Here is a 25,971-nt window from a genome sequence, read left to right as displayed (position 1 = left end):
CCTGACTATTGTAGTAAATTAAGTACCTAAATGGTATTGTTGATGCGGAGACCCTTTTCCACTTCACCCAATCTTTATAAGTACTGTATAAAGCCTGTCCAGTCCTCAGTTGCCAAGAATAGTTGAGGCTGAGTTTCAAAAGTAGGATATCAGACAGCCAACAGGACTAGAATTGAATGAATACAGAAAACAAAAAATGGAAATACACTGCAGGTTAAGCTGTATCTGTGGAAAAACAGAAGTCAGTCAACAGTTCAGGTCCAAGACCATTCCTCAGGCCTGCTTTGAATGACTCCTGTTTCTCTACAGCCCTGCTGAGTAATTCCAACTTATTCTGTTTCAGATTTTCAGCAGCTGCAGCGTTTTGCTTTTTATCTGTAATTTGCAGTAATAAGTAGTCTGAGGTGATTAAATACACGACAGGACACAATAATGGTTCTTGTGGTAATGTCATCTTGAGGACAGAAAAACCAGTGAGGATAGATGAATATTCTGTAACCTACATGGAAATCAAGGGAGATTGATGCAAAACCTTCCTCCAAGAACTTAAATAGGTGGTGTAGAATTTTAATGGAAGTTCTCCCAATCCCCCAATGTAATTGTAGCAAAATCTTCAGATGGCACAAATAGTTATTGACACTGTTGATGTTGAATTTATAGTGAGATCAAGAGAACCCCCATGGAAATTATCTGCTAGGAGCAAGCTTGATGGAAAAAATGATTATCTTTCATTCCACTGTCTTATGTGGTTATGAACAATGAATCTAGAGCTACAACAATTTTCAGTTCTCATTTGCCAGCTGTACAGCCACTTACTGCCAAATTATCAGGAGTTGAATTTGAACCAAGCTCCCGTATGTGAAAAGGCAGTGTCAACCAGTGCTCTAACTTTTTCAAACTCAAAACAGTATCACTGCATATATGCATAACAAAACGACCACATCTGTGTCTATACGCGCGCAGTGATGCTTTCAATTTCACAGAAAACTTAAGGTACGTGTACAATGCTAGTTTTGTACACCTACCTACTAAAACATGGGCTGCAGAAATGTTTGCATTAAAATCATCTTAGTAACATTGTTCAAATATTTCAAACAATTAATTACTTTTGAAGAATTTAAACAAACATGGAAAATAACTGTGCTAAAGTGGAATGAATACCAATATTTTAGGTGCTGGAAACCAAAGGAAAATCCAGTGTGGACCTTGGCCACCATTTGCCCAGCTGATTCAATTTGTAGACAGGTATTTAAATGGATGCTTAACAATTCCACCTGAGACAGGCAAAACACTATTTAAACATGAAAATACAGCTCCTACTTTGCAGACACAAATTTCACAGAAATGGGCAATGCATACTAGTCCTGGTTTATCCAGGGGTAGAGAGGCTGAATCAGCTGTCCAGGAGAGCTAAATTTATACTTTTTATTCCCCTTCAGTTTATGCAGAGGTAACAAGAGCATTCATGTGCTTCTTTCAGTCCCACAAAAATCCTCCGGCTTGCTATCAGCTCAATCTCACCTTCCCCAACACCCCTCTTTCCTTGCGCCACTCACCCAAAAAAAGGTCCTACCTTCTTGCCTGGTCAGTACAGGAGCCAGCCCATTTACCAGGCCGCTGCAACAGATCATTCATTTCTCACCCCGCAGCTTGGTAAAGTTTAAATGAGGCTCGAACGAGATGGAGGTCAAAGCCTTCTGCCTATGACGCTGGGAGAAAACATTGGTTCATTGCCAGTGCTTGTTTTGAGCCTGTCTCAAATCTCCCTCAATCTCAAACACCAATTAAATTAATCCAACACGTGATTAAAATTCAGTTTTTTGAGGTCACAGGATGCACTTGCCTTCAAAGTGTAAAACAGCAACAACTAGCTTTTAGGTTAATCTGCGAGTTTTAGCTTTTAATTACAGCGGATACAACTTGTTTCACAGTGGCAAATTAGCTGCAGTGTTGAGCACTGGATGCGGTTGTGATTTCAATTTGTCACCTTTCATTATTATTCTGCCTTTACAATCATGTTCCAAAATCTTCATTTCAAATCTCTTATGCAGGCTTTTCCCAGAAGTCCTGTAAAGCCCATTTAAGGCTTAAACAATATTCCACATACACACCTTCAGCTAACTGCCTCACAGTCAATACGTTTCATAGTAGACACACCCTTTGTCAAACTTAAGATATTTCAAGTTACAAGTGACCCAACTGTGAAATTGAGAATGTCAAAATAGCATTTTCTACTCATCATTTGGTTATGATTTTAATTTTGCATCATTTACAGTAGAGAAAGAAAATGTTGTCGAGGAGAAAACTGAGATACAGACTACTAGGCTAGATGGGATTGAGGTTCACAAGGAGGAGGTGTTAGCAATTTTGGAAAGTGTGAAAATAGATAAGTCCCCTGGGCCAGATGGGATTTATCCTAGGATTCTCTGGGAAGCTAGGGAGGAGATTGCAGAGCCTTTGTCCTTGATCTTTATGTCATCATTGTCGACAGGAATAGTGCCGGAAGACTGGAGGATAGCAAATGTTGTCCCCTTGTTCAAGAAGGGGAGTAGAGACAGCCCTGGTAATTATAGACCTGTGAGCCTTACTCCGGTTGTGGGTAAAATGTTGGAAAAGGTTATAAGAGACAGGATTTATAATCATCTTGAAAAGAATAAGTTCATTAGTGATAGTCAGCACGGTTTTGTGAAGGGTAGGTCGTGCCTCACAAACCTTATTGAGTTTTTCGAGAAGGTGACCAAACAGGTGGATGAGGGTAAAGCTGTGGATGTGGTGTATATGGATTTCAGTAAGGCTTTTGATAAGGTTCCCCACGGTAGGCTATTGCAGAAAATACAGAAGTATGGGGTTGAAATTGGCTAGCTGAAAGAAGACAGAGGGTGGTGGTTGATGGCAAATGTTCATCCTGGAGTATAGTTTCTAGTGGTGTACTGCAAGGATCTGTTTTGGGGCCACTGCTGTTTGTCATTTTTATAAATGACCTGGAAGAGGGTGTAGAAGGGTGGGTTAGTAAATTTGCGGATGACACTAAGGTTGTGGATGGTGCCGAAGGATGTTGTCGGGTACAGAGGGACATAGATAGGCTGCAGAGCTGGGCTGAGAGATGGCAAATTGAGTTTAATGCGGAAAAGTGTGAGGTGATTCACTTTGGAAGGAGTAACAGGAGTACAGAGTACTGGGCTAATGGTAGTGTAGATGAACAGAGAGATCTTGGTGTCCAGGTACATAAATCCCTGAAAGTTGCTACCCAGGTTAATAGGGCTGTTAAGAAGGCATATGGTGTGTTAGCTTTTATTAGTAGGGGGATCGAGTTTCGGAGCCGCGAGGTCATGCTGCAGCTCTACAAAACTCTGGTGAGACCGCACCTGGAGTATTGCGTGCAGTTCTGGTCACCGCATTATAGGAAGGATGTGGAAGCTTTGGAAAGGGTGCAGAGGAGATTTACTAGGATGTTGCCTGGTATGGAGGGAAGGTCTTACGAGGAAAGGCTGAGGGACTTGAGGTTGTTTTCGTTGGAGAGAAGGAGGAGGAGAGGTGACTTAATAGAGACATATAAGATAATCAGAGGGTTAGATAGGGTGGATAGTGAGAGTCTTTTTCCTCGGATGGTGATGGCAAACACGAGGGGACATAGCTTTAAGTTGAGGGGTGATAGATATAGGACAGATGTTAGAGGTAGTTTCTTTACTCAGAGTAGTAGGGGCGTGGAACGCCCTGTCTGCAACAGTAGTAGACTCGCCGACTTTAAGGGCATTTAAGTGGTCATTGGATAGACATATGGATGAAAATGGAATAGTGTAGGTCAGATGGTTTCACAGGTCGGCGCAACATCGAGGGCCGAAGGGCCTGTACTGCGCTGTAATGTTCTAATTCTAAAAAAAAATCATTGAGGATTAGGTTGAAAGGTGGACAAAGGAAATGGGGATGAGAATGGTCATGGAAACATCAAGGGCAAATATAATTAGGGACTATTAACTGTATGGAGGGTAACTTCCAACATAGACTAGTTAGGTCAAATGACCCATTTCCAGGTTATATCTTCTAATGTATGTAATCAACTCTATCCATGGCCATCTGCTCCCATCCCTAACGTTTTCTCCCCCAAACTGCCCTCTTAAACTGTTTAAATTCCCCTGGCTCTTTAAATCAGTTCATTTTAGCCCTATCTAAAAGTTAACAGTTAGTTTAGTGTATGTTACCTGGGCCCACTGCCCTCCCCCAGCCACACCTGCTCTTTGTTTTCTCAATGAAATTGATCCGGATGAAACTGACGAGCACAGCTGCCGATACTTCAATCTCCGATCCTGCTTTCTTCACAGTCCAGAGTGTCTGCAGCCACGGCATGCGGTAAGTCCGTTGAGGTGAAGAAGGAGCTGCGGGTCCCGAGAGAAGTCCTGTGAAAAGGTGCCCCGAACACCCAAAACATCCACGAACGGCCCCCCCGGCCGCAACTTCAAAGCGCCCGCGGGAGATGGCTCGGAGAGCATCTGCAGCGCACTGTCGGCAATGCTGCATGCCTTTATTTAAACCACTGCAAAAAAAAACCCTTAACAAATGTAATCACCTCTAAGTCTGCCAAATGATGCTTCACCTCCCGAAGGACGTGGATGAGCTTTCCGGACGTCGATGGTGGGCACTGAGGAAATGGCTTATTACCTGCACCAGATTCCACCCCCCCTCCCCCCCCCCCGTCCCCTTCCCTGCTCCACCCTCTCAGCTCACCCCCTCACAACCCCGTCCCAGCCCGCCCCCCCCTCGCACCATCTTCACCCCGCACCCCCTTCCCCTGCACCCCCTCCCTCTACCCCTCCCCCTTGCATCCCCTCCTCCCACCGGCACCATCCTACACCTGTGTAGGGGCCCCAACAACCCCACTGCCTTGTGGGCGTCTCGGGAGAGACCAAGGCTAAGGGAGTAAACCCTAACAGAAAATCCGGAGCGGAACCCCGTAGGCGGTCATGTGTCACCTTTGGCATGTTTCCGGCAGTTCCTGCAGCCATACTGGTGCCAAACGTCGTGTCCTGCACTCCTTTGGACCCCACCAGAAAGGCCTAGAGGGGGGTTTTGACGACTGGGCAACTCTCAACCTCCATAAATTTGCCCAGGCATGCGCCATGGAGAGGTCACTCCATAGTTGCCTCACAGCGACTAAAACAACACGGAAGGCAGCAGTTACGGGTTATAAGTCCAGATAAATTGGCGTAGAAACTGGGCGCCACGGGTTGCCTTTGTCGGTGGGAGAGGTCATTGCACCTCACTGGACAGCTACCGCCCGCCTCAAACCGGGCAGCCCCCGGTCAATAAGGTTCTGTCCCGCCACAGTCTGCCTGCTTCAATGGGTGCTTGGAGCTCAGGGTCATTGCCCGAAAGGTGGACTGATACACCGCACCAAACAACACGAAAAAAGGAAAGAAGGTACCAGCCCTTCGCTTTGCAAGCTGGAACGTCAGAACTATGTGTCCTGGCCTGTCGGAAGACCTTACACAAATCAACGATTCTCGGAAGACCGCCATCATTAACAACGAGCTCAGTAGATTCAATGTGGACATTGCAGCACTTCAGGAGACTCGCCTCCCCGCGAGTGGCTCTCTAGCAGAGCAAGACTACACCTTCTTCTGGCAGGGTAGGGATCCTGAAGAACCAAGACAGCATGGAGTGGGCTTCGCCATCAGAAACTCCTTGCTCAGCATGATAGAGCCTCCCTCAAATGGCTCGGAACGCATACTGTCCATCCGACTGCTCACCACCTCTGGTCCAGTACACCTACTCAGCATCTATGCTCCAACACTCTGCTCCCCACCTGAAGCTAAAGACCAGTTCTATGAACAACTCCATAACATCATTAGCAGCATCCCCAACACCGAACACCTATTCCTGCTGGGGGACTTTAATGCCAGGGTTGGGGCCGACCATGACTCATGGCCCTCCTGCCTTGGGCGCTATGGCATTGGAAGGATGAATGAGAATGGACAGAGACTGCTTGAGTTGTGTACCTATCATAACCTCTGCATCACCAACTCGTTCTTTCACACTAAACCCTGTCACCAGGTTTCATGGAGGCACCCAAGATCACGTCGTTGGCACCAGCTAGACCTCATTGTCACAAGGTGAGCCTCTTTAAACAGTGTTCAAATCACACGCAGCTTCCACAGTGCGGACTGCGACACCGACCACTCCCTGGTGTGCAGCAAGGTTAGACTCAGACCAAAGAAGTTGCATCATTCCAAGCAGAAGGGCCACCCGCGCATCAACACGAGCAGAATTTCTCACCCACAGCTGTTACAAAAATTTCTAAATTCACTTGTAACAGCCCTTCAAAACACTCCCACAGGGGATGCTGAGACCAAGTGGGCCCACATCAGAGACGCCATCTATGAGTCAGCTTTGACCACCTACGGCAAAAGTGCGAAGAGAAATGCAGACTGGTTTCAATCTCAATGAAGAGCTGGAACCTGTCATAGCCGCTAAGCGCATTGCACTTTTGAACTACAAGAAAGCCCCCAGCGATTTAACATCCGCAGCACTTAAAGCAGCCAGAAGTACTGCACAAAGAACAGCTAGGCGTTGCGCAAACGACTACTGGCAACACCTATGCAGTCATATTCAGCTGGCCTCAGACACCGGAAACATCAGAGGAATGTATGATGGCATGAAGAGAGCTCTTGGGCCAACCATCAAGAAGATCCCCCCCCTCAAATCTAAATCGGGGGACATAATCACTGACCAACGCAAACAGATGGACCGCTGGGTTGAGCACTACCTAGAACTGTACTCCAGGGAGAATGCTGTCACTGAGACTGCCCTCAATGCAGCCCAGCCTCTACCAGTCATGGATGAGCTGGACATACAGCCAACCAAATCGGAACTCAGTGATGCCATTGATTCCCTAGCCAGCGGAAAAGCCCCTGGGAAGGACAGCATTACCCCTGAAATAATCAAGAGTGCCAAGCCTGCTGTACTCTCAGCACTACATGAACTGCTATGCCTGTGCTGGGACGAGGGAGCAGTACCCCAGGACATGCGCGATGCCAACATCATCACCCTCTATAAAAACAAAGGTGACCGCGGTGACTGCAACAACTACCGTGGAATCTCCCTGCTCAGCATAGTGGGGAAAGTCTTAGCTCGAGTCGCTCTGAACAGGCTCCAGAAGCTGGCCGAGCGCGTCTACCCTGAGGCACAGTGTGGCTTTCGTGCAGAGAGATCGACTATTGACATGCTGTTCTCCCTTCGTCAGATACAGGAGAAATGCCGTGAACAACAGATGCCCCTCTACATTGCTTTCATTGATCTCACCAAAGCCTTTGACCTCGTCAGCAGACGTGGTCTCTTCAGACTACTAGAAAAGATCGGATGTCCACCAAAGCTACTAAGTATCATCACCTCATTCCATGACAATATGAAAGGCACAATTCAACATGGTGGCTCCTCATCAGAGCCCTTTCCTATCCTGAGTGGTGTGAAACAGGGCTGTGTTCTCGCACCCACACTTTTTGGGATTTTCTTCTCCCTGCTGCTTTCACATGCGTTCAAATCCTCTGAAGAAGGAATTTTCCTCCACACAAGATCAGGGGGCAGGTTGTTCAACCTTGCCCGTCTAAGAGCGAAGTCCAAAGTACGGAAAGTCCTCATCAGAGAACTCCTCTTTGCTGACGATGCTGCTTTAACATCTCACACTGAAGAATGCCTGCAGAGCCTCATCGACAGGTTTGCGTCTGCCTGCAATGAATTTGGCCTAACCATCAGCCTCAAGAAAACGAACATCATGGGGCAGGATGTCAGAAATGCTCCATCCATCAATATTGGCGACCACGCTCTGGAAGTGGTTCAAGAGTTCACCTACCTAGGCTCAACTATCACCAGTAACCTGTCTCCAGATGCAGAAATCAACAAGCGCATGGGTAAGGCTTCCACTGCTATGTCCAGACTGGCCAAGAGAGTGTGGGAAAATGGCGCACTGACACGGAACACAAAAGTCCGAGTGTATCAGGCCTGTGTCCTCAGTACCTTGCTCTACGGCAGCGAGGCCTGGACAACGTATGCCAGCCAAGAGCGACGTCTCAATTCATTCCATCTTCGCTGCCTTCGGAGAATACTTGGCATCAGGTGGCAGGACTATATCTCCAACACAGAAGTCCTTGAAGCAGCCAACACCCCCAGCTTATACACACTACTGAGTCAGCGGCGCTTGAGATGGCTTGGCCATGTGAGCCGCATGGAAGATGGCAGGATCCCCAAAGACACATTGTACAGCGAGCTCGCCACTGGTATCAGACCCACCGGCCGTCCATGTCTCCGTTATAAAGACGTCTGCAAACGCGACATGAAATCGTGTGACATTGATCACAAGTCGTGGGAGTCAGTTGCCAGCATTCGCCAGAGCTGGCGGGCAGCCATAAAGACAGGGCTAAATTGTGGCGAGTCGAAGAGACTTAGTAGTTGGCAGGAAAAAAGACAGAGGCGCAAGGGGAGAGCCAACTGTGCAACAGCCCCAACAAACAAATTTCTCTGCAGCACCTGTGGAAGAGCCTGTCACTCCAGAATTGGCCTTTATAGCCACTCCAGGCGCTGCTTCACAAACCACTGACCACCTCCAGGCGCGTATCCATTGTCTCTCGAGATAAGGAGGCCCAAAAGAAAAAGAATCAGCCAAATATCTAGGGAGAATAAAGCCTTCTAGCTTGTCTTTCAGTGAACTGGATAAATGTACCAGAAATGATCTCTCAGGCTAATTTTTTTATACCTACACTTCTAATTTCACAAGTCAACACCAAAAATTATACTTGCCCCAAATTCCCTTTGTCTTTAATTAGCCATCTCCTGCAAAATTCACTATCTTCATCCACATATTCACCCATACAATTTTAAAGGTATCAAGCACAAATTGAGAAAAAAAAAAATCTCTTTAGTTTTTGCTATTTTGCTGGTTCATCACTTCCTTGGATAAAAATAGAACCTGCCATAACAAAGGGGACTGCTCTGATAATGGAAACTGGCAGAGTCGTCCATCCATAGAGCTTCTGACTGATCTATTTATATTGTTTGATCAAGTTCTCAGCAAGTGCAGGTGACAACCACTGCTTTTTTAAAAAAAAGTTTTAAAGTGAATCATTTCTGGAAGGGATGTCTGAGGTCCTCTGGGTGCCTGGCCGGGAAAGATAAATATCGGAGCTGCAGGGATACTGAATTCTGCTAGGTTCTGGATATCCAGACCACAAATACTTATCCCAATGGATCAAGAACCCAGAGCCTGCAACACATTCAGTAGAAGGCTCAATCGCATTAAACTGGTCTACATAAAACAGTGCTGAGTTCTTGTGGGTCTCCCAATTCCCAAAGAAACTGGGGATAAATCAAGGTTCTATTTACCCTCATTTATATTGAAGATACTAACTTCCTAGAATCTTAAACATCTGCAGCTCACAGTTTCACTCCAGTTTGCACAGTTTAATTATATACAAATCATACATTTATACCAACAGAGTAGCTTGTAAGGAATACAAAGAGATGATAATCCATAATGGCCCTCAAAAGGATAAATGAATCTTGGGGTTAAAAAAACTAGCATTTAAAACATGGTGAATTAATTACATTTACTATAACTGACAGTAAATGCCATGGGTCAGCTGCATGAAACAAGGGCTTTGTGTTAAAAGGCCCAAATCATCTGCATCAGTAAACTGGATTGCGTTGACGAAACTGTTAAAGACACTTCATTGCAGCCATGAGCTCCTCCAGACTCTGCTCCGTCTCTTGTACGGTATCTCCAATGGTCTCTGTACCCTCCTCCTGGTTATAAGACAGACAACAAGCAAGAATGAAAGGGAAATGTGGTCAGTTACCAGCAATAAAGCAGACTCCAGATAATTCTCAAATAGTTAAGAGCTGACTACACAACAGTAAGGGCAAGGATCCTATAAACAGGTGCCTTGTGTGGGAGAAAATGCAGGAAGGCAAAGTAATAGGAAATACAAACCATGTCTTATATGAATAACCATCTACATTTTTGAACTGTTAAAATCAATTTTCTCTCAGCATTATTCCAGATACAAGTAAGAAGTTTTATTCTGTGGACTTATAATGGTACATACTTTTTATCTAATATTATTTAGTGTTAAAATTCCAAGCCATTTTATTACAGTATTAACATTTGGACATACTTTATCAGGCACAGTGTAAGCGACTGTGATTCCTTCCGGGAGGTCAGGCACAGGACCTGAAGCAGCCTTCAATTCTTCCTTTGACATCTCGGAAACCAGCTCAATACCTGCTCAAATTAAGGAGCATGACACAGTCACAGCATTCTGCAGTTCAGCCAACATGACTCATAAAATGAATTACTGCGAGGGGCGCTGGAAAAGCAACTTAATCATGTATTAGCCTCCAGCTAATTAAAGAAAAATTCAATTCCTCTAACCAGAAACCTTGGGCTTCCCCCAATCCAGAATTAGATAGCAGCAGGTAGGCTTTGAGATGCTGTGTGTCTGTCCCTTCCCTCCCCGTGGATTGTTCCACAATCTTCTGTGGGGATATTCATTCAAGGTATGGCAGTGGATCCTGGATCTGAGTGGCAGCTACCGTGGGAGAGAACTGAATCACTGTGTAACTGATTACAGCAGGCATAAATGTGACAAAAGTTTAATGTAGCTGTGCAATAAGAGAAAAATGCTTTGATGTGTACTTTTTTGGATCAGTACACCTTTAACAGGCATAGAGAGAGGGAGTGAGATGGAAAGACAGAGAAGGGGTGAGAGTATGACTGAATATGGGAAGAGAGAAACTGAGGGCTAAGGCAGAAATAGTGGTGGGAGTAGAGGTGAGGAAGGATTTGGGTTGGGAGGGGAGAGAGAAGAGGATGGGGAGAGAAGAGGCAGAATGCAAGTGGGGGTGGGGGGGGGGAGAAAGAGAGAGAGAGAGAGAGAGGAAAGAGGGAGAATCGGGGGCAGGGTGGAGGTGAGAGGTGGATATGGGCATGAATGTCTCCTTTGTGGCAACTTTCCCACAAAAGCCTGGCTAAATTAGCAGCCTGCCTGGGCCCACTCCTTCCCAACAACCTATCCAGATTTATCCAGTGAAACGTCCCAAGATGCTAAACAAATGGTGTTAATTATACACAGATCAAGAAATGGGAGAAGTTTAAGGAAGATGATTGTCAGAGAGTTAGAAAGATAGATTTGGTGGGAGGCTTTTAAAAGTGCGGGAAGTTATTGCAAATTAAAAGCAGAAGGAGAAAACTCTAGACTGCAGACCATAATGACTCTGTCACTAGAGAGAGGGTCTGCATTCAGATATACTGCTAGAGTCAGTTGCAGAGGCAGGGTAGGAAGAGGCCGTGGAAGACTCTGTAAACAAAGCTGAGATTTTGTATTTAATATCTTGGGAATGGGGAGCCAGTGGTCATCATGGGCTGATGTATAAGCAGTTCCTAGTATGGGATAGTGTTCAGGCAGTAGAGTACTGGATGAGGTGAGGTTTATGGGAGGTTGGCAAGGAAAGCATTGGATAAGTCAAGCAGAGATGATGTGATGCACTGTATCAGCTCATCACTCTCAAGTCCAATGGAGTTCCAACACCTTACACTACTGTGTACCCTATCATCAGGCCTGCTACACCACATCTTACGTCAATCTAGGTTCTACACTCTGCTCTTCAGCTTGGAAGAGGCCATTCTTTATCATCGCTGCCTACCCACCCACCCCCCCCCATCCCCTCCCTGGGATGCACCTGGGCCCCATTGGGTGTTTTGAACAATTAATTAAATAAAATGTTTACATGAATAAAATGTACGACATTCCAACTCATCTTACCCCAGTCATTGCTTTCATGTACGATCTGTTCATCCTCTTCCACTAATTGTTGCTTTGGTCGTGTGGCTTCTTTTTTCTGTTAGAGAGATGGCACATCACTTATACCTCTTCTATTAAATGTTATACATGCAGAGTTACTTTGGGGTGGGGGGGGGGGGGGTGGTGGGGAGGAAAATAAAGAGGCGGAAAGGAATGAAAGTAAACTTTTCATCTCTGATGCTGGAGTTCAAATGTAAATCGAAATTGATAGGATGACAGTCTCTCCTCGTTGACTGTAAAGGCTCTACATGAAATGCATTGAGACAGCCTCACCCTAGCTCCCAGTTGGCAATCTCACTGGTGTGGGAAATGGTAAAGATGCCATATTGGCGTGACGGGGTGGGTGGGGAAAAGCGTGCTTTCTTGAGGTTGGGGCTGAAGCATGCTGTTGATCTCCCTCATCTTAGTGAGCGCACTAAAGCACATATCTATTGGGATGAAACAGTTAATTTCTTAGTTTTAACTGCAATCCTACCAGGGAAAGAAGAGTTGAAGGACTGTAGTCAATTGCCAACTTTCAGGAGTCGTCTAGTGGTTGACCCAGAAAAACATAGTTGAAGAGATTAGGAAATCAGGATTGGTAAACCTCCCGTCTCCTTGGCCACATGACATGCAAGGCGCAGGGAAACCAAAAGAAAATAAATAGTGATGGGATGTGGGTAGATGGACCCGGAATGGCATCACAGTCTGTCAATATTGCACACCATAAGGGCTGACAACTGCTTAAACTGAAGCACCACCTTGTACTCTTCCTGTTGGTGCCGGCAGCTTCGATCATCACAATTAGGATTTGGTTTCATAGCCATTGTTGGAAAGAAATCTTGCATTGCATTGTAGCCCAAGTAATAACTCACAGAGCCAAAGCCTAAAAGATACCTTGAAAAGCAAAAAAAAAAAAATGAATTACTCATTAAATAGCCAGGCATAAATCTATTTTAGATTTGCTTGTTTTGTTAGTTTTAGCCAAGTTTGTTGCCTGGGACTAACGTGCCATCAAGAAATTTTGGCAGTGACTTGTGAGGAACAGATACCCACCATTTGGGATGTCAAGCTAAATGGAGCAAACATTCAGTACGGCTTTTGAAATGGCCTGTTTTACTGTGCCATTTCCGACAAGTATTTATTTATTTTAATATTTACTTACTTACTTCAGGACATTTTGTACAAGAAGCCCTGCTACTACTCCCATGGTAGTGGGCAGACTGGCTGCACACACTCCTTCGCGTTTCAGTGTCTTCTCATCAATATTGGCAGCCACCACGAGTGGGGGAGCACACTGCAAACAGGAACACACAACACGGTATCTCACACATTTTCAACATCACCAGTAGGTACCCTCAGCTTGGGAAATCAAAACTTAAACTGATTGAAAACTTGCTCCGTGATCGTTTAAACATGACCAATGCCATCCCCATCACCGAAACAAATGCAATTAGTATGGCACACAGTGCAAGGACTCAACACACGCAGTTAATTCATTAAGATTCATAGGCTCCTGCAGCCTGAAATTCCTATGGCCTTAGAGGCAGAAAAGGTAATTTCCACTGATATGATAGGAATTTGGAGAACAACCTCTTCACACCATTCTTCGACCCAATTTGCAAAGGTACAAATTTTGGTGTGGCAATGGAGAAACCTGCTGCCCATCCCCCATGTTACAGGGGCACATCTGGGCAGGTTCCCCCAGGAAATTCTGCCCATTTGGTCCCTTTAAGGCTTCACTGGAGCTCACACTCTCCAAGAGCTGGTGTGAAACCTGCTGAGGTCCCGGAAAAGGCCCCAGAATCTCCAAGAAGGGATCAGTTCACAGGGAAATGCTCCCTTACGACTACTTATAGCTTTCTTATCCTTGAGGCTTCCTGGGGCCTTGGAGTCCCTCTGGGAGCACCTGGGTGCTGCTCAGACAATTAGGGTAAGTGGAGGCAGGACTGCCCTTGCAAGCATGTTGCACCCATCTTAATCACGCAAATGACCCCGTTCACCAATGAAGTGATGGAGTCTGTGGCCTCAATGTTAACAGGACAGAGTTTCCACTCAGCCAGGCTTCAGCAGAGTGGTTCCCAGCTAGGTTCAGGGCCACAATCTTCACATGATGTAGCAACTACAAGTGAAGACGCTTATCCAACCTTTAGCAGAAAGAAATCCTAGTGTATTAACATTCTAACAGATCTGTTCACCTAAGCTGTATACCTAGTAGTAACATTTAAAAATGTTTAAAAGCTATGTCCGTTATATACTGTTGACATGTACAGTTGATACAAAAATGATTGAGACACACAAGGCATCTCAGAGACCAACTAACTTGAACAAATGTGTTTAAAGCTTTGAGGAAGAGGTGTTAACATTCATGTCTCTGTGTGTTTATCGTATCGATCTCCCCATCATGGTTGACATATCTTGGTAAAACAAACGTTATCAAAACAGATCTTCACAGACCCTAGTCTAAATGCAATTTTGTGCCCATAAAGTTATGGAACAACTTTGCTTGAAGATTTATTTGTAACAGAGAAAACAAAAGCACAATGAACAATATTGAACATACCGCAAAACAGGCAGTTTCTCCTGGAATGAGCAGCTGGATATGTCCTGAGACTGCATTTTCACTGACCCCAGACTCCATCCACACCTGAGCAAGCTCATTACAAGCCTAGAAACAAGAAAATAAAACTTCAAAAGACATACGACAGGAGAAATGTATAATTCTACCCAAAAACACCTCCACTTTTTAACAATTCATTAACTTTATTGACTTAAAAAAAAAGTTCTTAAGTTCACCAGATACTGTGACTCTCGTGTAGGTTATCAACTCACTGTGTTAATAGCCATTCGGGCTTCAAAGTTGTCCACACAGCTCAGTACTAGATCCACAGGTTTTCCTTCCTCCAATCCACCATTCCTAATTAAAACCAAATCACAGGGCAGAGTTAACCCTTTGGTGAAGAAGAGCTGGACAACTCAGACTAGAAAAATGCATAATATAAAGAAAGCATCACTCAAGAACATTAACAGGTAGAAGGTGGGGAATTGTCTGCAAAAACCCAGGAAACATGGTGAGGAAGTTAAAGAAAACAAATGCTAAACATGTCCAGACTCTCAAAGCTAAAGCTTATGAACATTCAGCTAGGTAATCAGGAAAGAGAAATTGTCTTCCCTAAAGGGAATTATTGCTGGCAGCTAATTTAGGAATAGTATCAGCGGCAGGCTTGGAATGGGAAGCCCACACTCCTGGCTACCAGTCTAGGTACGGGGAGGGAGGATTAGGGTTAACTGAACTAAACGGCCATCAAGTGCAGTGGAGGCAAAATCTGTCAAATTATCCCAGAGTGAGCTGGTGGTTCTTTATGAATAGGTGTCAGCTCTGGCTCAGTAGGTAGCACTCTTGCCTGAGTCAGATGGTTGTGGGTTCAAGTCTCTCCCAAGAGACTTTAGCACAAAAATCTAGGCTGACACTCCCGTGCAGTACTGAGGAAATGCTGCACTGTCAGAGGTGCCACCTTTCTGATGAGACGTTCAACCGAGGTCCTGTCTGCTATCTCAAGTGGACGTAAAGATCCCATGGCACTATTTTGAAGAGCAGAGGAGTTCTCCCCGGTGTCCTGGCCAACATTTATCCCTCTATCAACATCACAAAAACAGATTATCTGGTTATTATCACTATATTGTTTGTGGGAGCTTGCTGTGCCCAATTTAGCTGCCGCATTTCCTGCATTACAACAGTGATTACACTTTAAAAAGTATCTAATTGGCTGCAAAGCACTTTGGGACGTCCTGGGGTTGTCATAGAAAGTGAAATGAGGAGAAACATTTTTTTGTTATGATCTGGAATGCACTGCCTAAAAGGGTGGCGGAAGTAGATTCAATTGTGGCTTTCAAAAAGATTTAGATAAGTACTTCAATGGAAAAAAATTTGCAGGGCTAAGGGGAAAGGACAGGGGAGTGGTACTATCTGGATTGTTCTTGCAGACAGCCAGAACAGGCACAATGGACTGAATGGCCTCCTTTTATGCTGCAAGGTTCCATGAGAAAAAACTTATTTCAGTGGCATACAGAGAATGAGGACCGTGATTCCGACTTTCATCCTAAACCTGACCTGATTCGATCCATGAAATTCTTAAAGTTGTCCATGGTTGTGATGTTGTAGTTGTGAATTTCAAACTCAACATCAGGATTAATATTCCTGTAAATACAAGGACAAGATCATTCACATTCAGCTCCTGACTAGCTGTAAAATTAAATACATTAGCAGCATTAAAAATAACACTATTGCATACATTCTACCCAAAGCACAAGGGACGAGTCATCTGCACTTCAAAGAATCCACTTCTTCATGATAGAGTTAAGAATCAGATTAAAATCAGAAGATTGAGCCAGCTACCGGTTTTACTAGATTTTCACAGCTCTGTTCTTTAGACATTGAGTCTACAGCAGGAACAAGCCATTCGGCCCAACAGGTACACGTTCCACACGAGCCTCGTCCCACCCCTCTTCATTAACTTCTCCTTAAATGAAGCTATTTGCTTCAACTACTCCTTGTGGCAGCAAGTTCCCCATTTGGTTGTACAGAACTTGAGTATGGCTGAAAATAGAGACATTTTGTTGAAACTTTTCATCTTGCACTCATCAGGACAATTCACAAGATGTGATTTGATGTGATTCCGCGATTAGACAACAGTTGCTAAATAATCCTGAATGTGCTAAGAATTACGCTGACAGCCAATTTAAGATTGTCAGTAGGGCTCACAGTGTGGCGCATTTGCCCATACTGGAAGCTACATACATTATTACACAGGGCCCTGATCTTTGCAGACAGAAAGAACACGTACACACATTGCACCTGTTTCAGCTAAACAAAACAAGTGACAGCCATTCGCTAGTCCATTCCTCAGGGCAATGCCTTGATCAATCAGAGCTAAGCTGCCTGGTTTAAATTTCAAACAAAGCTTGGCAGGTAACTGTCAGTCACCATAAACTGGTGCATTCTCTATGGCAACGCCTCTACCAATCAGAGTCTACTTGCCAACCAATCAGCACTCTCTTCTCATGCAGTGCAAATTTGTTGTTTCCCTTACATTGATATTCTTGCGATTGTCCTGATGAGTGCAAGACGAAAAGCTTTGACAACATGTCTCTATTTTCAGCAATACTCAAGTTCCCCATTCTTACCAAACTCTGGCTGAAGAAGTTTCTCCTGAATATTCTGTTCCATTGATTAGTGACTATCTTATATTTATGACTACTAGTTTTTGGTCTCTCCCATAAATAAAAATATTTGCATCTACCCTATCAAACCCTTTTGTTACCTTAAAGACCTCTATCAGGTCACCCCTCAGTCTTCCCTTTTCCAGAGAATATGAAGAGCTCTTTCAAACATTAACTGCATGCAAGAAAAACAGAAAATGCTGGTAATTCAAGAAGTCAGTCAGCATTTGGGGAGAAAACAGATGAGTTAACATTTCATGTATGGGCCCTTCATCAGAAGGTACTGTGGATGAATGCTGCTCATGCACTGTTGGATGTGTAAATCCAACTGAGGAAATTCGGGTGCAAGAGTATCACACACGCACTTACACTGCACCCAAACTTTCTCAAACTTTTATATCTGTGGTCACGACTTAGCACACCTGGGGGAAATTAAGCAAGGGGCCTTTTTGCTCCGTATGGCTCGATATCACACCAGGCATGCAATAAACAGCTGAGAGTCACCAAGGGAAGTTTTTTACCCTCACAGCAGCTTTTTTTGTTTCTGTTAACGAAACACAGATGCATCATCTAACATGTACTTTTACAACACATTTAGCAGACAATAGTATAATTTTGCCTCCGGATTCCCTGCTCACAGGAGGACAGCACGACTCTCTCAGTGGTAACTATGGTTTGCTTTACCTCAATGTATGTTTAGCTGCTTCTACTTTACTCAGACCAGCTTGGTGAGGCTGAAAGAACAGTCGGTTCATGTTGGCCAGTTCTACTTTGTCATAATCAAACAGTAAGAGCTGAAAGTTAGAAAAGAAAAAGGTCATTCTGATTTATCCAATCAACTGCTTAATTTAACCAACAATTGAATTTACTTGTAATTTTTATTCAAACCCACTATGGAAACACTGCAGTTACAGACTCCGCAGATTCGCTGTAAAGCAATATTCAGTTAGTCAACAGTCAAAGAGCATCTCGACCTCTGGGTATATCACTGCACTTAGCCAATAGTATGATCAGTATTGAATCAAGATTAGTGAATCACCCCACATAAAGAAGCATTAGGAGAACACATAGAATATAAAGGGGTGCCCTTGTAATTCATGGATGACGCAGTTTTCATCTTGAGTGGGGTCGTCATAGTGTATTGTGTTTACACTGAATATATATTTAGAACAGGTCTGCACACCTGGAGTTACTGTGAGCAGTTCTGGGCACCACACCTTAGGAAGGATATATTGGTCTTGGAGGGAGTGCAGTGTAGATTTACCAGAATGATACCTGGACTCCAAGGGTTAAATGAGGAGGAGAGATTACACACACTAGGGTTGTATTCCCTGGAATTTAGAAAGTTACAAGTGATTTGATCGAAGTTTTCAAGAAATTACGGGGAACTGATCGGGTAGATAAAACAAAACTATGTCCACAGGTTGGGGAGTCTCGAACTAGAGGGCATATTCTAAAAATTAGAATCAGACGCCTCAGAAGTGAAATTAGGAAACACTTCTTCACATAAAGGGTGGTGGAATTTTGGAACTCTCTCCTACGAACAGCAATTGATGCTAGATCAATTGTTAGATTTAAATTCGAGACATAGATTTTTGTTAGCCAAAAGGTATTAAAGGATATGGGGTAAAGGTATATGGAGTTCGGTCGCAGATCAGCCATGATCTCACTGAACGGCAGAAACGGCTTGAGGGGCTGAATGGCCTCCTCCTCTTCCCAGGTTTAAAAGTGCAACATATGTAACGCTGGTGCTAAAGGATATCTTATATCGTGGCTCTTTAGAACATATAAGCTGTAAGTAATCTCTTCAAATAAATGTTCAAAGGCTTTAAAAAAAGACAATGTGATATGATGACTATGAAATATGAAAACTTTTAGTGGAGACATACAAATGCCTCGTGCCCATTACACCAGCTGGACTTATTATGGCAAATTTAAAAGTGACCCATAATTAGTGCAGAATGGCTTTGCCATCCTATTGTCTATTTGGTTGAGAGACTATAAAGATGAAAAGAAACTGTAAAGTTCGCATTACCTTACCAATGCCACATCTTGTCAACATTTCAGCTGTCACACTTCCAACCCCACCTACGCCCACAACAGCAACTGTGAACTCCCGAATTTTCTGTTTACAAAATTGGAAAATATACTTTAGTCTCCTAGTGAATGGCCAAACCAACTAACAGAAACAAAAGTATCCAGTTATTTACAAATTCAGCTCACCTCATAATCTGTAACAATTCCCATTCGTTTAAGAGCCATTAGCCGGCTAAATGAAATGGAAACAATTGAACAAGTTAGAAAGAGACAGAGCGTGCGGACTATGTTTAATTAAATTACACAATTAGAGGGACCCTGAGCCTCTTAGAGGGTTCCCATGTAATTTACTGAAGTTATAATCATTCCTTCCCACAGATTATCGATCACTAGTATGTTGTTCACTGTGGCGAGGAATTAAAATACTAGGGAATACTAATTAAAAACAAAGTGTAATAAGAACAGGTGATTAATAAGAAAAGAAGATAAAGGATTCGATTTGTGGATTAATACATCAGGAAACGCCACTAATGATCTTTTTATTCATTCACAGGATGTGCTCATCGCTGGCAAGACCAGCATTTATTGCCCATAACTAATTGCCCTTGAGGAGGTAGCAGTAAGCTGCCTTCTTCACAACTGAGTGTCTTACTCTGCCATTTCAGAGGGCAGTTAAGAGTCAACTACATTGCTGTGGGTCTGGACTCTCAGGTAGGCAAGAACAGGTAAGGACGGCAGCTCCCCTAAAGGACATTGGTGAACCAGACAAGTTTGTATGCCACTCCTATTGTTACTCGATCACCATTACTGATATTAGCTTTTTATTCCAGATTTATTTAATTAACTGAGTTTAAATTCCCCAGCTGCCATGGTGGGATTTGAACTCATGTCTCTGTATCATTAATCCAGGCCTCTGGATCTCTAGTCCAGTAACATAACCAGTGCGCTATCGTTTCCAGTTAAAGTACGCAATATAAATGAGTTCAAGATGCCATTAATGTGTTTATGAAGGGGCCAAGGAATACTATGAGAAGATGGGTTGAGAAATACCAAAGAGAAATGGGATTATTGCACCTGAAAGCTTTATCTGGTTTGTAGACATTCCTATGTTCTTATGATTGTGGCATTGCTAACTTTGGAGAAGAGAAATTTCTTGTCACATCACTACACGTTAACAAAACGCAATAATATATATTTGATTTGGTGACCTGAAAAATCCCTGAATCTTTTATAAAGTCAGTTTGTAGGAATGACAGGATTGTACAGCACAGGAGGAGGCCATTTGGCCCAACATGCCTGTGCCAGCTCTTTGAGCTATCCAATTTAGTCCCAAATGCCAGCTTTTTCCCCCGAGTAAGGGAAAGTGCTTTCAGATAAATATCGCGAGTATTAGAGCAAGAGGTGGGAGAAAAGAATAAAAGATACGGGAAAACAGAATGATTCTATATTAAAAGAAATGTGATGTAATTGGAACAGAGGCTTGCATAAACTTGAGCACTTTAAAATATTAGGGTATAGAAACTACAGAAGGGATCGTTCCAACAAAATAGATAGAGGAAAATTAAAATAGGTGAGAGGATGTTGCACCCATAGGAGAGGAGAGGAACTATAGTTCTTTGCTTGATGCAGCAGACAGTGTAATTTGAGGTAAAGAAATGAAGGTAACTATTGACTGTTGTCATAGACCACTTGAAGATAAAGCCTGGCTCGGGTATAAAATTAAAAGCCAACCCGGGCCCAACCAGACAATAGCCAACCCAAACCCGACCCGGGCCTGCGTCCTTTAATTTTTTTTAACTGCCCGACCCGAAACAAAAACAATACAAAACAGTACAGTCCAGCCCGACCAGACCCCGAATGCTGGACGCAGAACACAAACCCGACCCCAACCCGCCACATGTAGCCGGGTTCAGGTCGGGCAGCCAGGCTTTACAAGGAGTGACAGGAAGAGCAGGGCTATCAACTGCGTGTCCCCTGGGTTGTGGCTTTCCCTGTGCATTAAAATGTACAAGGGCCTTCTGGGGTAAACTGCAGGCTATAAGCAGAAAATCCCAGCGAAAGTATTTCTGAAGATCAGGAGGGCCTGTAAAAGGCCAAATGGCTAATCCTAGGGGATTTCAATTACCCTGATGCTGAGTGGAGCAACAAGATGAAAAAAAGCAGAGGATCCCATATTTTTTAAGGGTGGCATATTTCCTTCAATTGAAAGCAACAGACGTAGGCCATTCAGCCGTGCGTGCCTGCTCTGCCATTCCATTAGATCAAAGCGATACAGGAGAATGAGAGTGTGCTTGTGTGTGATGTTTACCTTCGAGCTCCACCCAATAAATACTTCATTTCAGGTAGAACTGCACAAAGTCCTGCTCACCTATCACCGACTGCACTCACCAAATCCTCACCCCTCAGTGCATGAGCTTTAACATTTTTGTCCTCTATACAAGTTTCATCATTACTACAACCCAACTTCTGCAACTGTTTTCAGCCAGATATCCATGCCTACACTCTCCAGCTTTCTAGCGATGGTCGACTGTTTCCCCCCCACCCCTTGTTCATTACAACAACAAACAACTTATATTTATATAGCACCTTTAACATAATAAAACATCCCAAGGCACTTCACAGGAGCATTATAAAACAAAATATGACACCGAGCCATATAAGGAGATATTTGGTCAGATGACCAAAAGCTTGGTTAATGAGGTTGGTTTTAAGGAATGTCTTAAAGGAGGAAAGTGAGTTGGAGAGACTGAGAGGTGTAGGGAAGGAATTCCAGAGCTTAGGTCCTTGGCAGCTGAAGGCACAGCCACCAATGGTGGAGAAATTAAAATTGGGGATGCACAAAAGGCCAGAATTAGAGGAGCACAGAGATCTCGGAGGGTTGTACGGCTGGAAGAGATTACACAGATAGGGAGTGGTGATGCCATGGAGGGGTTTGAACACAGAGATGAAAATTTTAAAATCAAGAAGTTGCTTGACCAGGAGCCAAATAGGTCAGCGAGCACAGGGGTCAGAGTTAAGACACAGGCAGCAAAGTTCTGAATGACCTCAAGTTTATGGAGGGTAGAATGTGGGAGACCAGCCAGGAGTGCACTGGAATAGTCAAAGGCATGAATGCGGGTTTCAGCAGCAGATGAGCTGAGAAAGAGGTGAAATTGGGTGATGATATGGAGATGGAAATAGGTGATCTTAGTGATGGTACGAAAATGAGGTCGGAAGCTCAACTCTGGGTCATATGTGACAGCAAGGTTGCGAACAGACTGGCTTAATCTCAGACTGTTGCCAGAGAGAGGGATGGAGTCAGTAGCTAAGGAACAGAGTTTGGAGCAGGGACCAAAAATTATGGCTTTAGTGTTCCCAATATTTAATTGAAGGAAATTTCTGCTCATCCAGTACTGGATGTCAGTTTAGCAACAGTGGAGTTGCCGAGAACAGTGGCGGTCAGGTAGACCTGGGTGTCAGCACCAGTAGCATGAGCTTCAGCCATACTTTGATATTCTTTCTCTCAGCTCTTGACCTTGCTACATCACTGCCTCAAAACTTCTTACCCTGTGCCATTCACTACCTCCTTCTTTGATCCCACCTAGGGAGCTCATCAAAGAGGTGTCTTGAGATGTTTTGTAATATTACAGACACCATGTGATGCAAGTTGCTGTAGTTTTAAATTCCAAAAAATTCCAAGGGTGGGACCTGCCATCCATGGGTAACTAAAACAGTTAAAGATAGCATCAAACTTAAAGAAAAAGCCTATATTGCACAAAGATGGGAGGCAGGTCAGATGATTGGACAGAATATAAAAAACAACAAAGAATGACTAAAAGATTGATAAGGAAGGTAAAATTAGAGTACGAGAGAAAGCCAGCTAGAAATATAAAGACAAATAGTAAGAGTTTCTATAGATATTTTAAAAAGAGTTAACAAAGTGAGCATTGGTCCTGTAGTAAGTCTGTGGAATTAATAATGGATAATAAGGACATGGCAGATGAACTGAACAGATATTTTGCATCGACTTTCATTGTTGAGGATATAAGTAACATCCCAGTCTTAGCTGTAAATCAGGAAATGGAAGGGAAGAACGCAAGAAAGCTACAATCACCAGGGAAGTGGTACTGAACAAATTGTCGGAGCTGCGGGCTGACAAGTCCCTGGGTCCTGATGGACTTCATCCTAGCATGTTAAAAGTGGTTAGTGAGATAGTTGATGCGTTACTTTTAATTTTCCAAAATTCCCTAGATTCGAGGAAGGTTCCATTAGATTGGAAAATAGTGAACGCAACTCTTTTGTTTAAAATGGGAGACAGAAATCTGGAAAATACAGGCCAGTTAGCTTAACATCTGTCATAGGGAAAATGTTAAAATCTATTAGTAAAGATGTTACAGCAGGGCATTTAGAAAAATTCAAGGTAATCAGGCAGTCAACATGGTTTTGTGAAAGGGAAATCATGTTTAACCAATTTATTGGAGCTCTCTGAGGGAGTTACATGTGTGGTGGATACAGGGGAACTGGTGGATATATTGTACTTAGATTTCCAGAAGGCATTTGATAAGGTATCACATCAAAGGTTATTGCAGAAAATAAAAGCCCATGGTACAGGGAGTAACATATTGGCATGGATGGAAGATTGGCTAACTAATAGGAAACAGAGAGTAGGCATAAATGGGTCATTTCCTGGTTGGCAAGATGTAATGACTGGTGTGCCGTATAGATCAGTGCTGGGGCTTCAACTTTTTACAATTTACATAAATGACTTAGATGAAGGGACCGAAGGATGATTGCTAAATTTGCTGATGACACAAAAATAGGTAGGAACGTAACTTGTGACATAAGGGGGCTACAAAGGGATATAGATAGGCTAAGTGAGTGGGCAAAGACCTGGCAAATGGAGTATAATGTGGGAAATTGTGAAATTGTTCGCTTTGGCAGGATGAATAAAAAAGCATATTATCTAAATGGTGAGAGACTGCAGAGCTCTGAGATGCAGAGGGATCTGGGTGTCCTAGTGCATGGATCACAAAAGGTTAGTATGCAGGTACAGGACGTAATTAGGAAATCTAATAGAATGTTATCATTTATCGCGAGGGGAATTGAATACAAAAGTAGGGAGGTTATGCTTCAGCTATACAGGGCCATCTCTGTCTTAAATGGGCGAACCATTATTTTTAAACGGTGATCCCTGGTTCTAGATTCTCCCACAAGGGAAAACAGCCTTTCCACATCCACCCTGTCAAGACCCCTCAGGATCTTATATGTTTCAATCAAGTCACCTCTAACTGTTCTAAATTCCAGCGGATACAAGCCTAGCCTGTCCAATCTTTCCTCGTTAAGACAGCCCACCCATTCCAGGTATTAGTCTAGTAAACCTTCTCTGTACTGCCTCCAACGTACTTGCACCCTTCCTTAAATAAGGAGACCAGTACTGTACGTGTTCAGAAGCATCTTAAAGCCGGAAGGAGAGATAGAATGGCTGAGAGATTTAGGGAGGGAATTCCAGAGCATTGGCCCTAGGCAACTGAAGGCATAGCCAATGGTCGAGCGATTAAAATCGGGTCTGGTGCTGACCAATAAACAATCATGGTATCTCTACTGCACCATCACCACTACATTTGCTATCTGGATTTCTCAGATTGTTTCATTCTTCCCAGGTGACTGACTCCTGCTCCTCCCAACTGCATTTCCCAGATCCAGAAGAAGATGGTCATCACATTATGTAAAGTATATGGATAACTGGACGTGATTTTAAGACAGTAATCTGAGTAACCCTTCAATCTGGTTCCAGTTAGAAAATCCCTCAGTAAGATTACTGCTTAGGAATCACAGGGCAAGGTATTTATTTATCAGGTTAGGGGTGTTTTTACTGTTTACTCACATTTAGGCAGCATTTTCAATAATAAGGCATTTCACAGGAGTGTGATCTGGCAAAAACACACTGAGACAAAGGAGGTATTAGGACAGGTGAGCCAATATTGGCCAATGCAGCAGGTTTGAAACAGCATCTTAAAAAGGAGAGTTGGGAGAAGCTCAGGGATGGAATTCCAGACCTTAGGGCCTAGACAGCTGGAAGCACGGCCCACAGTGGTGGAGCATAGGAAGTCAGGGATATAAAAGAGGCTGGAGTCACAGCACAGAGATCTTACAGAGTTGGAGAGCTGGAGGAGGTTAGAGATAGGGAGGGGCGAGGCCATGGAGGGATTTAAAAAGCATGAGAATTTTAAAATCAATGGGATGTCAGAACGGGGGAGCCAGTGTAGATCAGTGAGCACAGGGGTGATGGGTGAATGGGACTTGGTGCGAGTTAGGACCCGGGCAGTTGAGTTTTGGATGAGCTGAAGGGTGGAAGCTGGGAGGCTGGTTATAAAATAATTTTCAGTCCATCAAGAAAACCTTATGCCTCCTCAATGTTGCAGCGAGTGCAAGAATTAAAAGTTGAGGGACTACAGGAACGCGGCTACGCGGGGACTGGCAATGACTAAGCACCATATGTTTCCTGACCACTCATTGTTAGTCCACTGCAGACATTTCTGCCCCGCACCTCAGGTGGGGGGGCATTTTCAGCCGGGGCTGTGGTCACTGCCATTGCTCCGGCCGCCTGTGCTAATGACAGAAAGTGCAGCCAGGCCGGCATCACCTGTAAGGGTTGGAATCCACCACCTCTGCGCTCATCCTCTCTATCCTGTGCCGGCACTGCTGCTCCCCGGAGCCGGCTTTGGCCCTTTCTCTCGCCAGCTCATCTTCCAGCGCTCGGATTTTCGCCTGCAGCTCCGGTACCGTGGCCATGGCCGCCCCTGATCCGCCAGCTCCTCCCCGGCAGGAGCGCAGTGTAAAGGAGGGGGAGGAGAATGGAACGCCACGTATCAAATCAGCAGCGCAGTTCGAACGTTCAGACAGTGGGAAT

At 44.1% G+C, this 25,971-nt stretch overlaps 1 protein-coding gene across 2 annotated transcripts; it reads right to left on the bottom strand.

The window, feature by feature from the left end:
- Window positions 1-9,432: 9,432 nt before the first annotated feature.
- On the bottom strand, window positions 9,433-25,971 carry uba5 (ubiquitin-like modifier activating enzyme 5). 2 transcript variants are annotated; one of them, XM_068054437.1, is made up of 12 exons: window positions 25,705-25,971; window positions 19,269-19,314; window positions 19,081-19,170; window positions 17,730-17,839; window positions 15,937-16,023; window positions 14,658-14,742; window positions 14,389-14,493; window positions 12,995-13,122; window positions 12,587-12,722; window positions 11,808-11,883; window positions 10,161-10,267; window positions 9,433-9,789 (listed from the first exon to the last, which is right to left on the bottom strand). In XM_068054437.1, exons 1-12 carry the CDS (start codon window positions 25,851-25,853, stop codon window positions 9,703-9,705), a joined length of 1,206 nt encoding a protein of 401 aa, XP_067910538.1. In that variant the 5' UTR covers window positions 25,854-25,971; the 3' UTR covers window positions 9,433-9,702. The 2 variants fall into 2 exon arrangements, with proteins under 2 accessions (XP_067910538.1, XP_067910539.1); XM_068054438.1 differs by lacking the exons at window positions 19,269-19,314; window positions 25,705-25,971 and having other exon boundaries at window positions 19,086-19,173.

Source organism: Heterodontus francisci, chromosome 2, assembly GCF_036365525.1.
Source record: "Heterodontus francisci isolate sHetFra1 chromosome 2, sHetFra1.hap1, whole genome shotgun sequence".
Lineage (NCBI taxonomy): Eukaryota > Metazoa > Chordata > Chondrichthyes > Heterodontiformes > Heterodontidae > Heterodontus > Heterodontus francisci.
The sequence above is the reverse complement of the archived record's forward strand: the minus strand, read 5'-3'. Positions and strand labels throughout refer to the sequence as shown.